This window comes from Mus caroli, chromosome 5, assembly GCF_900094665.2.
Source record: "Mus caroli chromosome 5, CAROLI_EIJ_v1.1, whole genome shotgun sequence".
Taxonomy (NCBI): domain Eukaryota; kingdom Metazoa; phylum Chordata; class Mammalia; order Rodentia; family Muridae; genus Mus; species Mus caroli.
The window spans coordinates 116,337,899-116,354,998 of NC_034574.1; the positions used below are offsets into that span (position 1 = coordinate 116,337,899).

Below are 17,100 nucleotides of genomic sequence, written 5' to 3' on the forward strand. Positions count from 1 at the left end.
GTATATGGACCGGAACTATTGTGACTGGAGCTCCAGCAGGGACTCGGACTTCTTATACTGCGGTCCCTCCTAGCTTTGACATGTTTCCTTTTGATTTAGAAACTACTAGTTTCTATAACCAAGCCCACATAGACTTTACATATTTAATACAGTGCTACCCCTGTATAAATGGGAAAAAACAACTTTAATGTGTCTATACCAATATGGCTGTTCATTTCTGTCATGCCAACTCAGCAGTAAATAAGAATACTGTCTTAGTCAGGGTTTCTGTTCCTGCACAGACATCAGGACCAAGAAGCAAGTTGGGGAGGAAAGGGTTTATTCAGTTTACACTTCCACATTGCTGATCATCACTAAAGGAAGTCAGGACTGGGACTCAAGCAGGTCAGAAAGCAGGAGCTGATGCAGAGGTTATGGAGGGATGTTCTTTACTGGCTTGCTTTCCCTGGCTTGTTCAGCTGCTCTCTTATAGAACCCAATACTACCAGCCCAGGGATGGTCCCACCCACAAGGGGCCTTTCCCCCTTGATCACTAATTGAGAAAATGCCTTAGAGTTGGATCTCATGGAGGCATTTCCTCAACTGAAGCTCCTCTCTCTGTGATAACTCCAGCTGTGTCAAGTTGACACAAAGCTAGCCAGTACAAATACTTTTTTCTCAAGTTGGTAGCACAGCTAAAAATTCCCCAAAATTCAAATTCAATATCTATATAGCTATATATATCTCACATATAATATATGATATATGTGAGATATATAATATATGTGATATATAATATGTATATATATATATATATATATATATATATGAGCATGTATTAATAGTAGTAACAGCCTTTTCAGGATCTGTAGTCATTTGTATAAAATAGAGTCATCTAGCACACTTCATTAAAAAAAAAAAAAAAAAGCAAGATCCTAACTAATAGCACAGTTCTGTTTCTGTTGTGGTAGCTTCAGCATGTGTGAACTTGACTATGAATGAAAATTAAACCTGAGCCCTACCGAGTGTGGCAGCTCATGCTTGCAATTCTAGTGAAGGTGCAAGGGTCAGGAGTTCAAGGCTATCCTCAGCTACTTAGTGAGTTTAAGGCTAGCCTGAGCTATATGAGGCCCCATAGGAGGGAAAGAGGAGGACTAAGAAGGGGGGGGAGGAGGGGAGAAGAAGAAATAATACAGTGTCTGACCTAGTCAAAGAGAGCGAGGCATAGAACAAGGAAATATGACACTGTGAACAAGACCCAGCAAAAAACATTAGTCATCAGACACAGTCTATAAAACAGCTGAGTTCTGTTGAAAGAAAGAAGCTTAAAAATATCTGCTGGGAGGGGGGTGTATAAAAATGACATCCTAGATTTATAAAGAACATTTGTAGTAAGCTTTATGGTTTAATCAGGGATCAAAAATATAATACCTTCAGGGGATAGACAGCAAACAGAAGGCGGGTAGTTTTCATGGAGCGATCGGGTTGTCACCTGAGCGGCTTGAAAGGCAAGGGCTGCTTTGCAGAACTCTGGCTGGGTCTAATGAATTTGGATTCCTTTTCATAATAGTCAAACTCAGGTAACATCACATCGACCATTATAAATACTTTTCTCCCTTATGTGTGTGTAGTCTGCATGTGTGTATGCACGTTTGTATGCGAGGTGTGGGTGCAGGTGTACCTGGGACGGCATGCATGTCCAGGGCAATCCATGCCTGGAATCATCCTCTGTCTGGCTTATTTACTGAGGCAGACTGGCTCAATCAATTCCAGAGCTTGTAGTATGGCTAATCTCACTAGTCAGCTTGTTCTGAAGAATCGTTTGTCTCTGCCTTAAAGATTTATTTATTCATTTTATGTATGTGAGTACACTGTAGCTGTCTTCAGACACACCAGGAGAGGGCATCAGATCCCATTACAGATGGTTGTGAGCCACCATGTGGTTGCTGGGATTTGAACTCAGGACCTCTGGAAGAGGAGTCAGTGCTCTCAACCACTGAGCCATCTCTCCAGCCCTGTCTCTGCCTTTTAAGACTTTGGAATTACAGGCCAGTTGCCATGTCCACCAAAAATTTCCTTGAGCCCTGGGGATCTTTGTGCTTCTGTGGCAAGTGACTAACCACTGAGCCATGTGCCTGGCTCATTATAGCCATTTTAAAGTACAATGTTCAGTGTCATGGGACATACATCTCTACATAGGTCCAGAAAACTTTATTACAAAAACAAAACAACAACAAAAAAAACCCCACTGGCCATCATTCCCTGCCCCCTGCCCCAGCTCCTGCCTAGTCTAGGAAACTCCTGTAAGTGGGGTCATACAATCTTTGTCCTTGTATGCCTACATCTTTCTACTTAGCATGCTTTCACACATTTTTAGAGGTATTGGTATTGCTTTTATCACGGATGAGTAATACCACTGAAAAGACATCTGTTCATCAATTGGGATTTGGATTTTCAGTATTCTTACATTTCATTTAGGGTGTGTGTATGTGTGTATGAGTGTGCGTGTGGTATGTAAACATGTGCTGATCCGAGGACAACTTTCACGGGTTCTGTTTTCCACAGCGTGAGTTCTGAGACCTGAACTCGTGCCTGCAGGCTTGGCAGCAAACACATTTACTAAGACATCTTGCAGACCAGATATTTGGACTTTTGATATATCTTAAACACACACACACATATACATATATACACATATATTCTATGTGGGAATTGTGATATAGCACTTGCCTAGCATGCACAATTTCTGCACTAAACAAAAATGAATTCTCTGGGGTCCAAGCACATATCTGATGATCAGATACAGAGGGTCAAATGCATGAGACTTCGGATTTATGGCACATTTTTCAATCCATCACAGAACGGTTCTTTGACATATTTGTGGGGTGTGTTGTTTTGTTTTGAGACAGGGTTTTCTTTTTGTGACACTGGCTGTCCTAGAACTCACTACTATGTAGGCCAGACTGGCTTTGAGTCTTGAATACATAGAAATCGGCCTGCTTCTGCTTCCCAAGTGCTGGGATTAAAGGTGTGTACCACTACTGCCTGGCTCTATTGTTTTGTTGTTGTTGGTTTTTTGCTTTTGTTTGTTTTGGTTTGGGTTGTTTGGTTGTTTGGTTGGTTTTTGAGACATGGTTTCTCTGTATAGCCCTGACTGTCCTGGAACTCACTTTGTAGACCAGGCTGGCCTTGAACTCAGAAATCCACCTGCCTCTGCCTCCCGAGTGCTGGGATTAAAGGTGTGTACCACTACTGCCTGGCTCTATTGTTTTGTTGTTGTTGGTTTTTTGCTTTTGTTTGTTTTGGTTTGGGTTGTTTTTATTTTGTTTTGTTTTAAGACAGGGTCTCACTATGTAGTCCTGGAACTACCTACATAAACCAGGTTGGTCTTGAACCACAGATCTCTGCTTGCTTCTGCCTGGAATTAAAGGAGTGGGCTACCAAGTCTGGTTGTTATTCTTATTTTAAATTTTTTGCTTTAGGACCGTGCATTTAAAGTGGTTAAAAGAAGCCTGGGGGAAAATTCCCCAGATTCTCACACCCATTTCTCCACTAGCTCCCTCTACCAAACCCCTGCAACACCCCCATACTTCAGGGGGAGATGCTTGGTACTAGAATCATGGCAGTCACAGAGAAGGTCACTGCTGCAACCTTCAATAACTCCTTGACTCAGTTTGTCCATCCTGTGAAATGACTGATGTTGTGCTAGTTCCTCTCCAGGTAGCAGCTCGCTCACTTCAGGTCATCTCTTTTCCCAGCATTCACGTGGACAAGCATTCGCTCTGGTCCAGTCTGTGTAGCCGCAACTGCACACCCACCTGTCCCTATACTGGGTGATCACGGTAGATTCTGTCACCCAGCTCTGTCCTAGGGTAGGGAGACGGCCTCTCAAAAGTCCTTCTGTGTTGAGCCAGTCCAGTTTACCTGCTGCTCCGGGTCATTACACTGCACTTCTACCAGGAGCCGTTTAAGATTAAATTGTCATTTTCGGTCAAACCCCAGGGAGGTTGATCCGTGACTGGGACAACTTATCTCTAAGGGAAAGAAAGCCCAGAGACAATGTCAATTGCCACCAGGCTCGGGCACCTTTCCTACGACTCTAGTTTAAGCATGGGGAGGCGACGTTCTAGCTCGCACATTTTAACAGGGCAGCTGGCCAGAGACCGGCGCCTCAACTCTTTCTAAGATCACCTCGCGTCCCGAACCGCCGCCTCCAACTCTTGAGAACTCAAACGCCCGACAAGAAACTTGCACGATCGCGCCCGCGGCCACCAACCCGAGCCAGAGCACCCACGGCCTGCAGTCTGCCATCCCCAGGGTGTGTGTCTTGGGGGGGAGGGGAGGGGCCCCCCATCGCACCTGCGGCCTCTGGGTGAGTCCTGGCGCGGGCCCGTCCCGCGTACTGGGAGGTCGGGGTCACCCGGGAGAGCTTTCCCAGGGTGAGGTCCCCGAGGCTCCCCGGGGAGGGCGGCGGCACCCGGAGGCCGCACTGCTGGCGGCCGCGCCGCTCCCCCTCGCTCTGTGCAGCTGCCGCCCCGGCGCTTGCGCACTGGGCCCCGGGCGCGCGGCGGCACCAGGCTTTGTGTGTGCGCGTATGTGTGTGAGTGTGTGTCTGTGCGCGAGTGAGAGAGCGGGCGAGTGTGGCGAGCAGGACCCGGCGGGCGCGCTCCCCCAGCCTCCCTCTCTCTCTCTCTCTTTCCTCTCTCTCTCCCTCCCCGCCAGAACCATGTCGGGCAGGTCGGTTCGAGCCGAGACCAGGAGCCGGGCCAAAGATGATATCAAGAGGGTCATGGCGGCTATCGAGAAAGTGCGCAAATGGTAAGCCGAGGCGCCTGCTCGCTCTCTCGCTCGCCCCGGCTCGCTGCACCGCGTCGCGGCCGCCAGCAAGCCCGGACCCAGCGCGCAGAGCGGCGGGGCGCAGCGGCCCCGGGCCCGGAGTTGGCGAGGGCGCGCGGCCGGGGTCACCTGCGCCCCGCGGGGGCTGCGTCCGCTGCCCAGGTGTGCTTGGCACCGGTCACCCACCTGGCGCGGCGGCGGCGACAGCGGCGGCGGCGGCAGGAGCCCGGAGCTCGGCTCTTGGGAGAGGGGGGTTCGCAGCCGGCCCCAGAAGCCATTTCGTTTTTTTGTGCAAGTCACATGAAAGCGGCTTCCCGCGCGCCGGGGCCGTGATGCCGGCGGCGGCGGGCAGAGCGCGAGCTCCATTGTGCAGCGCGGAGCGGGCCGCCGTCTCCTCCCGGGGCGGCGCGGCGCCGGTGTCCCCCCCCCCCCCCCCCAACACACACACACACATACACACACATACACACATCCTACGCCCCGACCCGCCCGCAGCTCCCCGCCTCCCAGGCCTCGGCGCCCTCCAGTCTGCGGAGTTTGCAGAGCGCGAGCCGTTTAAATTTAGCGCTTTGGGCAGCCTGGAGCGAGGGCTCCGGGCGAGGAAGGAAGATGGGGGCGAGCGCTAGGAAGGCGGTGGCGCGGCCGGGGCGCTGGGCACCCACGGCTCCCACGCGCTCCGCGCGGCACCAGAAGCTCGGGGAGCGCGATGTTTGCAGCCAGAAGCCAAGTCCTGGGCCGTGTCTTGCCTCCTTCTTGCTGGAGCTGGTGTTTGTTTTGCGGAGAGAACGAGCGACCGTTGTTTTTGTTCTCTGCACTGGGGGAGGAGGAGACCGCGAGATTCGGTGTGGGCCGTGCGTGTTTTTCAAGCTCAAATTAGATCGTGCCCGGCGTGGCCTCGTTATAATTAGTAGGATGGAACATTTTCTCGGCCCTCGTCGGGATCTGACACCGAGGCCGCCCCTGAGGCCAGGCCTGAGGCGCCAGTAGTCCACCACCAGGTTGGGTCAGACTTGTTGAAAACTCCCTGCTCCCTGATTTTAACTTTATTACGGGTTTTTTCCCACGGCTTCATCTGGGTCCGAGAGGGAGAGGAGCAGCTGCGAGGGTGTCTCCAAGTGTCAGCAGCCGCTGGCTGGATCTGTCCTTTATAGGAACTGGCCAGGCTCCACAGCAGGCTGTTTTTTTCTTCTTTTTTTTTTGGGGGGGGGGTGTCATTTCTTGAGTAACGCCTCTGTTGTTGTCCTTTTTTTTTTTTTAAACACTACTGGGGAGCCTGTCTCCGGTTTGATGGTGTCACAAGTTAGCTGTCCTTTCAGAGTGAAACCCAACAAAAAAGGCAACGAGAAAAATCAATAAAGTCCACGTGCTCCCGGGCCTCCTATGGAAAAGGCTGTCTGCGGATGGCCGGATGCCCGCCGTGGGCTGGGTTTGGCTCCAATGGGACAAAGAATTTTCACAACCGTGAGAAGGGGAGGCTTTCCAAAGTTGAGATCCAAGTCCTGGGTGCCGGGGAGCTCCCCCGCTGAGCAGGGCGACCAGTGCCCAACTGCAGCCATTTAAAAATGGCAGAAACAGCTGCAGGCCAAAACACAGGAAAACCAGCACCTTGGCCCCTCTCCTGTGGGACTCTCAAGGGAAGGCTGGGGTGGCACCCCTCCCCGGCCTCAGTCCCCGGTGCAAAGAAAGGACTGATAGCAGGGCAAGAGTCCCTTCTGTCTGTCACCCGCCTGGAGGGTAGAAAGGGGCCGGTGTAAGCTCCCTTTCTGGTCCTGGAGCCGTGACAGCTGCGGCTGGGTCTGCCAGCTGCTCTGCTGGGCGGGCAGATGGAGGGTTGGGGCTTTCCACCCTGCGGGCCCCAGAGCAGCAGGCCTGGAGGCTTCCATGCTAGTGGGTTCACAGCCTGCCAAGCCTGGGAGTGCAGGGGGGGATGTGGCCGCTTTCTACCCTATGTTCTTTTGGGAGAAATAAGTATATCATGACGCCTAAAGACTCCAGGCCTTTTGGGATCTCCTGCATGAGTTTCTACTTCACTTCCTAGCAGTGACCTTGGGCAAAATAAACTCAGTTCCTTGACCCTGTCAACTAGGGGACTTGGGGGGCCCCCTCCCCTTCCAGAGCTGTTGAGGACTGGCTAGTCCAGTAGAGTCACTGGAGTACACAGGGGCCCTTATGTAAGGTGGACTTTGTAGAAATTTTGATTTGCTTCCCTCCCCATCTTAAACAGAAACGGAGGGGTCTTCCTTGAGTCGTTGAATCTGGTCTGGCCCTGTCTATAACAGCAGTCTTATAATCAACCCCTGAAGGCTTTGGGGGTTGTTTATTAACTGTGGGCACCAACCATGCATTTCACCACTGGCTAGGACATGGGGCTGCCAGAAATGAAAATGAAAAAAACACAGAACATCCAGGTAAATTTGAATTTCAGATAAATAACAAAGTGATTTTTAAAAAAATAAACCTTTCCCCCTGGGTGTGTGCCTATAACCTTTACACTTGTAAGATAGAGGCAGGAGAACCAGGCGTTCAAGGCTAGCCTCAGCTACATACTGAGCTCAAGGCTAGCCTGATCTACATTTAAGCTTGTCTCAAAAATAATAAATAAAAAAATAAAATGAATGCACAGGGCTCTGGGTTTTGTCCTTAGACTGTACACACACACAACACACACACACCCCTTTATGTAAGTAGTATATCCCATGAAATATTTGAGACACATACCAAAAAGTTATCCATTTATCTGAAATATTCAAAATCAGTGAGGAACTCTGTATTTTATGTAGAGGAGCGCTAAGGTGTCTGGTATTCCATCCAGCCTAAAAGCCCAGGGAGGTTTTTTTTTTTTATACCCCTACCCTTCCTCTGCCCTGCAGAAGAAACCAGCGTGAGCTGCGCACTGCCCCACCCACAGCTTGCCGCTTCCATTCTTTCCCCTTCTGCCTGGTGTCCCAGCAGAGCAGGTTGGTGGGGGTGTGAGGTAGTCAGAAGATGGCTGAGGGAGAACAAGATGGTAGGTCCCTTTTTGGGTCAGGCTTGGGAGGCCCAGTGGGAGGGAAAAAGACAAAGGGAGGTCAGAGCTTCACAGTAGACACCCATCTAGGACCTGTCAGCTCTTGGTCCAAGAAGTCCTTTAGCAACTTGACATAAGCACAGAATGGCTAGTTTGGGGGTGGGGGTGGGGCTTTCTACCCATCCTTGAGAAGTGCCCTCTGAGGGGGACCCAGACCTGATTAGGATGAGGACAGGTCTCCCAAGGTGACAATGACTAGCCCTGTAGTGAATATATAAAGGGATTGAGAGCTCTTTGGAGTCAGCCAGCAACCCCACCCCCACCCCACCCCCCGCCCTGGACTCATCAGACCTAGACCCAGTAGGCGCTGGAAAACCACCTTGACCTTGAGAATCTGAGATGGACTCTGGAATTTACATAAGAGCCCGAGCTGGGCAAGCACTTTGGAGCTATATTCTTACATCCGGGACTCCATGTCATCCTTTTATCTCAGGAACACAAGGCAGAGGAGGTACAGAAGCCAGGCTAGTTGCTGTGGAAGCAAGAGGACTCAGGCTCTGTGCAGAGTCGTTCAGTGTCTAGGTTGAGGTGCGACTTGGTGGTCAAAGCAAATGCCTCTATGTGGTACGAGATGGGGGCTGGGAGGGAGCCAGTGTTTGTCATCTGGAGCAAGCTGTGGCTCCCAGGAGGACTGTGGGCTGCAGATCATGTTTTGAGAGTAGCCAAAAATCTGGATCCTTATGGTTTTCTCTCTCTCCTTCTACTTTGGCAATTGAGTCAACTTGTATAGCCTGGGCTGTCCTGGAACTCACTCTGTTGACCAAGCTGGCCTTGAACTCAGAAATCTGCCTGCCTCTGCCTCCCAAGTGCTGGGGATTAAAGGCGTGCACCATCATAGCCTGGCTTGAATCCACTTTTTAAAAGTACCATGAGGGTAAACAAGACATGCCTGTTGGCCCCTTGCTGGCCGCCCTTGCTGTAAGATGATGGGAGCTGTCTAGTCCCTTCACCATGGGAGCAGCCAGCTCTGTGTGCTCCCCCATCGTGGGCTGCAACACTTGGAGGAGATCTGAGCTGCTGCCCTGAGCCAGAGCCTTTGTGAGAGCCAAGTCCCAGGTCAGAGGTCAACCCCAAGGTCAGGTTCAGTGTTTGAAGGTTCTATTACCTTTTTTGTTGTTGTTGTTGTTTATTTTGGTTTATTTTGTGTGTGTGCACGTATGGGGAGGGAGCACACTCACAGGTGTTAGGATGCAGGTGTGGAGGTTAGAAGACAACTTGTGACCACGTCAGTTCTGAGCATCTAACTCAGGCCATCCAGTGCCTCTACCCACCACCTACTGAGCCATCTCACCAGACCCTGTTGCTGTTGTTGTTATTATTATTATTAATCTCATTGTGTAGTTTAGAGCCACACCTGGGACCTAGAGTTAACAATCCTGCCTAAGTCTCCGAGGGTACAGGAATCTCAGGATCTCGGGGTACTAGAATGATGTACTGTGACCCCTCAGCTCTCAAGGTCAAGTTCATAACGCTTGCCTCTGCTCCCAAGCCCTCCCCCGTCAGTGTCCATACCTAGTAATAGTGCTTTGTACTCCAGTGAGGAGGTCATTGGCTGGGGAAGAAGGAGCCAGTGTATATTTGGTAGCCCCTTAATGCCTGATAACTTCAGACATTCACCTCTGTTCCTGTCACCTTGGAAGGCCCAAAGCTCTGGCATGCTTTCTAGCCTGAACTGTGGCCTTTATGTTACAAGTTAATTACTTAAATTATTATTATTAATAATAATAACACACTCAGATTTTTTACGTGGTTGATTTAATTGGGCTCAGACTAAGGAAGCTAGTCAGAACCTTGTTCGTACATTTTTTTTTAAAAGATTTATTTATTTTTATTTTATTTTATTTTTAGGTTTTTTGAGACAGGGTTTCTCTGTGTAGCCCTGGCTGTCCCGGAACTCACTTTGTAGGCCAGGCTGGCCTAGAACTCAGAAATCCGACTGCCTCTGCCTCCCAAGTGCTGGGATTAAAGGTGTGCACCACCACGCCTGGCTGATTTATTTATTATTATATTTAAGTACACTGTAGCTGTCTTCAGACACACCAGAAGAGGGCGTCAGATCTCATTATGAGTAGTTGTGAGCCACCATGTGGTTGCTGGGATTTGAACTTGGGACCTTCGGAAGAGTGCTCTTAACCACTGAGCCATCTCTCCAGCCCTTGTTGGTATATATTGAGTGACTTTTGGCTGTTTAGGTTTTAAAAGTTTCTGGACTGCTTCTTTTCTCCTCCTCTCTTGTCCTTTTACTAATCTCAGAGAAGGGTTGTATAGCTCGGCCTCTAGGACACATGGGGCATCAGGATTGTGTCTCTACCTGTCACTGAGGTCATTCCTGGTAATAACTTTGTCCTCCAAGTACCTTCTGAGTATCCTGAGTGGAGAGTAAAAGCTTGGGCCTGTGGCTTGTGCACTCGCTTGCTCTGCCTCCAGGAGGCAGGAGAGGGATGGAAGAGAGACAGACATCTGTCTTCACTTCAAGCTTCCCCTGCTAAAAGGAGCAAGGGAGGGGCCTTTGGAAAGCAGGCCATGCCACTGAGGGTTTGGATTCTCACTGTGGGGTTCTGAGTTCACCTCCTCAGGTCTCACTTCTTTGATCTGTCTGGTGGAGAAGGTGACGTCTGCTGCCACAGACGGTCATGTAAACATGAGAGTATATGGGCCTGGTGCTTGGCACGTGGCACATGGAACTACACATGGTCGGTCTCCTTTAACAGTGCGAGCCAGGGTGTCAGTGATAACGGGATCATGGAGACCTGAGTGGCAGTTGGTGGATGGGAAGTATATGGTTTGGTTATGGTTGTCTTTGAGTATGTTTGCCTTTGCTTCTCCCCCACACCCCCACCCTGAAAGGCTCAGTGGCGACATGGCAGAGACTATAGTGTATCACAGTATAAATGAGGGGAAGTCCATAGGTTAAGTTTGGGTGGAGAAGCCAAGGTCCTCATAACTGTAGTCCTAGGTAGCAGTGGGACTGCTGTATTGAATTGAGATTGCAGCCCTGCCTCTCCCGCTCTGGCTTCCCAAATCAGCTGGGTTACTTGCTAAACTCAGTAAGACTTGAGGCTGCCTCCCTAAGATGGCCAAGTTGGAGCCTAGACTGTTGGGGTTCAAACCCCAGCCCTGCCCCTGTGTGTTCACCCCTCTCCGGGTACGTGGCCTCTAAATATCTAGAGCGAGAAATGGTACCATATAACCGAAGTTGGTGGCCATAGTAATAGTCTAGAAAGTGGCTGTGGCTTGGGGAGGGCATAATTATTATCCTTGATGAAGCCGTTCGCCCCCTTTCCTTCTCAACGCTTGTATTTTTCTCCTCCTCATCTGCAAGCCTGTCTCTCTCAACTGGGCACTTGGCTTCTGTCCTGTGGGAGTTTAGAGACCAGGGGTTCATGAGACCAGGGGTCCATGCAGAGCCTTGCCTGAAGGACAGGTACAAGGAATTGTCCTCACAAGACCAGGCTCAGCCTACTTCTCAGCACCCAGCCCACCCAACCCCCCCCACCCCCATGCCCATGAACTGTTCCGAAGGGGAGCTGCCAGGAAGGTCGGGTCCTTGCTTGCTTTCTGGATCCCAGAAGGGTGGGGAGCACGAATCTTACGTTAGCCAAGTGACTTTCCCAGGGGCCTCGGTCAGTCGGCAAGGACAGAGCTGGGATTCCAGCCATATCTGCGTGATCAAAGCTTGTTGTCTTAGCCCCAGGGCTACGCAGTCATCACTTTGTAGCTGTGACCTCTGCCACCCTCTCCCCTTAAGCAGAGTCCTATACAAAGCCCCCTGGTTATGGGCTCTTCCTCATTCCCTACAGGGAGAAGAAATGGGTGACCGTTGGCGATACATCCCTACGAATCTACAAGTGGGTCCCTGTGACGGAGCCAAAGGTTGATGATGTGAGTATGTAGGGCGGTTGTGTCCTCATTTCCTCCCCAGGGTAGCCTCCCCACTACAGGGAGAAAGGCTCTGTTGCCGACCACTGGCCTGGGGACCTGAGGCCAAATTGCTCAGAAAGCACAGAGCCCAGCTGAGACCTAGAAAGGCCACTGGACCTGTGTCCTCATCCCTCTATAATTTTTCCCCAGAACCTGACCCTCTGTGATAAGAGCCTCACAGTCAGCCAGTGGAGACATGCTGAGGCTTACTCTCCTTAGAACCCTGCGTACTATGGTGTGGGCACAGGCAGCGTTGTGCCCAGTGATACCAAGCCTCCGCCTTCCCTATGGCCCCATTCCTGAGCCACCATCCATCTGCCAGGTCCTGTGCCCATGCTTCATAGAATCATTTACCTACTCCTATCCTTTAAAATCTCTTTACTGGGGAAAGACAAGGTCGCTGAGAGGTACAGCCACTTCCCCGCCAAGTCATGCGACTGGGACTCATAAGTCTTTCTGCTTTGGAAAGGCATGTGTTCTCTGTTCCCGGAGAGTCTGGTATGGGGATACCTGCACCATTCCTGAGGGGGGATCTAGGATGGTTAAGGGAGACAGCTGGGACCAAGCTGACCATAGTGGCCAGAGCGGGCTATGGTGACCATGCTGTGTTCTGAAGAAGGATGCTTGAGAAACAGCCAACCCATTTTCCATCTAGAGGCCTTTGCACTACCGGATCCTCTCTCTCCCTGCCCCTGCCCCTGCCCAGGTTACCCCAGCTGCTTCTGGGAGCAACATGGCCATGATGAAAAAGTTTTGGTATAGGGCAGCAGCTTTCTCAGGGAAGACAGAGGCTAAGCTTCCCTTCCAAGGGGCTAGCCTCTCTCTGACCATCTTCAATAACCAGACGCCTGAGAGTAGGGACTCTAGGCAGGGCTGAGATCGCATGCTCACCTTGGGAGGGCTCAGAACTTACAGGACTGACATCCTTCTTATTTTGACCTGGGTTTCTCAAGCCACCAAAGCCCCTCTTTTACCATAAAGGGATCGGGGCTTGCCCTATCCACGTGTGGCCGGACAGGGCAGCTCAAGTCCTCTGAGGCAGTTGCTGGCTCTGGCCCTCGCCTTGGCCTTACACATCATTAGGTGGTGTAGAAATGCCGGCTGCATCTGAGGAGCCGTGGTCCCTGCTGTCAAGGAATTTCTAATCTCGTTGGGGGAAGATAATTATAGAATAGCACGAAACAGACATCAGGGAAGTGCCAAATGGAATATGATCAAGGGGACTGTGTAATCTATGGGCCGTGGGAAGGATGGGGCAGCTCCTGGCTGAGCAAAGGGACAAGCCCTGGCTAACCCATGAGACTGGTTGTATCAGCTCACTGTGGGGGCCCCCTGCCCTCTCCCCTGTATAGAGGAGCCATGCCTAGCTTGTGTGGGTTCTGTACCCAGAATGTGCACTGTGTGGCCTGGAGAATACTTATAGCACAGTATTCCAGAAAGGCTGAGTTCCTATCACCTCCAGGAGCCACGGCAGGAACATGCTATTTAATCCCTCTTCCCCTAGGTCGGGCTGGGCATCTGGGTGAGATGCAGATTCCTGGGCCCCACCCCAGACAGCTGCCTTAGAATCTCTGAAGTTCAGGCCAGGGATCTTCATGGAGTGGCAGAGGGGTTAGCTTGTTAGGGTTTTAGAAAATACTCAATCAGGACACAGTTGTACCATCTTTTTGAAGACGAACATGAGTGTTCTTCAAGGCTTTGGGGTTTGTCTTTTTTTTTTTTTTTTTCTGAACAGGCAAAATGTGTGTCAAAATTCAAATGTTATTTCTTTTCATTCGTGTGTGTGTGTGTGTGAGTGTGTGTGGGAACATGTGTGCATGCATGTACCATGGCACACAAGTGGAAGTCAGGAGACAACCTGTGGGAATCAGTTCTCGACACCATATGGGTTCTAGGGATGCAACTTAGATCTTCAGGCTTGCTGCCTCTATTGCTAAGTAAGCCATCTTGCCAGCTCCTGTCATAGAATTATAGCTGAGACAGTATGGACCTATTAACACTGAAGTGGACACTTGGCTTTCATTTTATTTCATCTATATATATATATACACATATATATGAAATATGACTATGAAATTAAAAATATGAAATAAAAGTGTGTGTATATATGTATGTATATGTATATATATGTATGTTCTCTTACGTGTGTGTATGTATATATATATATATATATATATATATATATATACACACATACGAACCTCAAACTCACAGAGCCCCACATGCCTCTCTGCCTCTGCCTCTTGAGTGCCGGGATTAAAGGCGTGAGCCACCATGCCCAACCCTTATTTCGTATTTTTTTTGAGACAGGGTTTTTTTTACATCATGCTAGGATTACATGGTAGGACCAAGTGCATTCTCGCAAGTGATTTTTTTTTTTTTTTTTGCTTTGTGGGTGTAGCTCAGTGGTAAAGTATTTGCCTGGCACGTAGGATGCTGTGTTCTTTAAACCACAGGATGATGCTGGGTTTGGGGTGTCTACAGTCACTCAGTAGTAAAGGTACCTGCCACCAAGCCTGATGACCTGAGTTTGGTCCCTAGAAGTCACGTGGTAGAAGAAGATAGCTGGTTCCTAAAAGTTTCCTCTGACCTCTTCACATATGCACTGTGCTCCCTGTCCCAATCCCCACCCCGCCCTGCATGCGTGCGTGGCTGTTAGCAGTTATGCCCCGCGCCACGGGTAACCATGAACTGTTCTACCTCTGTTTATTTGCACCTTTTTGAAGTCATACTTCTTGTGCATATGAATGTTTTCTCTGCATAGACGTATGTGTACCCCATGCACAAAGTTCTCTCAGAGGCCGGCCGGAAGAGGGCATTGGATCTCTTAGCAGTAGAGTTGCAGGTGGTTGTGAGCCACTCTGTGGACGCTGGGAACTGAACTTGGGCTGTCTGCAGGAGCGGCCGGTGTTCTTAGTAGCTGGGCTATCTGCAGCCATGTTTAAATATTAATTTTGCAGCAGATCTTTTCCGTAAACCTGCCTTTTATCGCTGCATGCACACACCCCAAGTTGAGTACCTCCTTGAAGGTACCAGTGCACCCAGTTTGTGTTTATCCTTCCAGAGTGCCTCTGCTCACAAGTACACAATAGATGGAGACCCTTCAACATACCCAAAGGTAGTGGCAGCTGCATGCTCTGTTCCTCTTTGTCTAGGCGATATTGAAGTATCGTAACGTCGTATCTTGCAGATCTTTCTGATGAAAATCCAAAGAGATTGCCTTAGTCTCGGCAATTGTTATAGTGATCAGACCGTCCATGATTTATTTTTGCAGAACCTACGCAATTCTGTTCTCTTGGGGGCTGGGGTGTGGCTCACTGGCAGAGCACTTGGCTAGTATGCGTGAGGCCCCGGGTTTGATCCCCAGCACCCTAAAAGCTCCCCCTTCACTCTCCACTGCCTCTTTGAGTTTTCTGTCCTTCCTGACACTCTGAGAAAGCAGCTTCCCCCCACCTCCCCACCCCCGCCCCAACAGCCACCAAAGAGCTTAAGCTGCTGGAAATGAGTGGCCTGTGTCTTTGTCACAGTTGTACCTACCCCGGTCAGCAGTGACAGCGACTGTGGCCTTTCCCCTAGTTTCTCTCTCTAGAAGAGAGAGTTCCCAGCAGCCAGGGGGGTGCCTGTCTGCAGGTAACAGCCCCACAGATAGGTGAGATTACGTCTCCGAATCCTTCCCTTGGTGAGACTCTTTGATCCCAGGGTGGCAAGGAACACTTCGTGGGCCACGTTCAAATGCAGGCAGAGACAACCTGCCAAGGCTTGGGGGCTCTGACTGTTTGATGGAATTAAATATTTATGCCACTCCCCAGTGTGCGCACGCACACACACAGAGGCACGCACGCACACACGAACTCTTGGATGATTGACTGGGTTTCTGTCCCATTTTTTCCTCTAGAAAAACAAGAACAAGAAGAAAGGCAAGGACGAAAAGTGTGGCTCGGAGGTGACCACTCCAGAGAACAGCTCGTCTCCTGGGATGATGGACATGCACGGTGAGCCCCACCCCAGCCGCTCCCCCTGCCTGGGCCTAAGTTGTGTTTTTGTTTCTCTAACAGGTTAGCTCACATTCCAGGCACCGGGTAGGAGGGCTGGGCGGGACTGCCAGGCCTCTGTGCCACAGAGGAGCTCTTCAGGGGAGACGCCTCTCTCCCTGGCACACCTAGCCAAGGAACAAAGCAGGAGCATGAACAACGACACCCCCTCCTCACCCAGGGATGAGGGGGTGACCATCTCACAGGAGGCGATCCCAGCAGCCAACACACCCAGGGAGATTTGGGGATATAACGTACCAGACCCACGAGGGTATTTCCCATTCTCCAGTTTTGCTTTGCTCTTGGGGAAGTCCTCCGAGTAGCTCACCGTCACCATAGGGACCTGGGCACTGCCTCTGTGCCAGTCACACGTCCTTAGCTGTCTGATTTTAGAAGTAACATGCATCCCACCCATCAGGGTGAGTCTTGGACTACAATGTAACCAGTCTCCTGGCCTTGTCTGCCCATTTCTCTGTCTCTGTGTCTCTGGCCTTATTATTGGGAAGAAAGGCTCACAGTCATACTGTGGCTCCATGAAGCATCCAGAAAATGCACACACCTCATGGCCAGGCCGGGCCAAAACATCAGCTGTGTCTCATCAGGTCTGTCCTGTCCCCGCCGGCTTGCTCTTGTGAGAATGATTGGCTCTCTGTGACAGGAGCTTTTTGTTGCTGGTACGGTTAGAAAGAGCAAAGGTTTATTTGGGCTTAGGGCATCAAAGGCTCGGTCTGGTCAGTTGATGCCATTGTTTTGAGGCCTCTGGTGGGCTAGTGCATCGCAGTGGGGGCATCAAGGTAGAGGAAGCTTCAAGCCAAAGGGGAAGAGGAACGGGCTTCCTTGGGGGCTCGTGTCCGTGGTTCCAGTACTTGGAGGCTGAGACAGGAAGATACGAATCTAGGGACAACATGTGCTACATGGTGAATTCTAGGCTAGCTTGCGCTATGAGAATAAAACAGCAGGGCAGTGGTGTCACAGGCCTTTAATCCCAGCACTTGGGAGGCAGAGGCAGGTGGATTTCTGAGTTCGAGGCCAACCTGGTCTACATAATGAGTTCCAGGACAGCCAGAGCTACACAGAGAAACCCTGTCTCTGGGGGGGGGGGGCGGGGAGTAAAACAGTGTCTCAAAGTGAGGTGGGTATGCCTTAAAGGGGATCCCTTCAGTGGCCAGAGACCTCCCCTCAGGCCCACCAGCCTCCCAACTGCATCAAGATGAGGATTTAGCCTTTTACATGTGGGCCTTTAGGGACATTTAAGATTCAAACGAT

The 17,100-nt window shown here is 50.5% G+C and overlaps 1 protein-coding gene across 2 annotated transcripts in view; it reads left to right on the forward strand.

Annotated features, from left to right (window-relative positions):
- The first annotated feature begins 4,023 nt into the window (after positions 1–4,023).
- Positions 4,024–17,100, forward strand: part of Bcl7a (BAF chromatin remodeling complex subunit BCL7A) — a 30,409-nt gene continuing 17,332 nt past the window's right edge. The window contains exons 1-4 of one of the 2 annotated variants that reach the window (XM_029477679.1): positions 4,024–4,297; positions 4,702–4,797; positions 11,683–11,764; positions 15,699–15,795. In XM_029477679.1, the coding sequence (XP_029333539.1) occupies positions 4,706–4,797; positions 11,683–11,764; positions 15,699–15,795 (271 nt within the window). In that variant the 5' untranslated portion in view covers positions 4,024–4,297; positions 4,702–4,705. Of the gene's footprint in view, positions 4,298–4,527; positions 4,798–11,682; positions 11,765–15,698; positions 15,796–17,100 lie in introns of those variants that run through there. The other variant, XM_021162704.1, reaches the window with a different exon arrangement.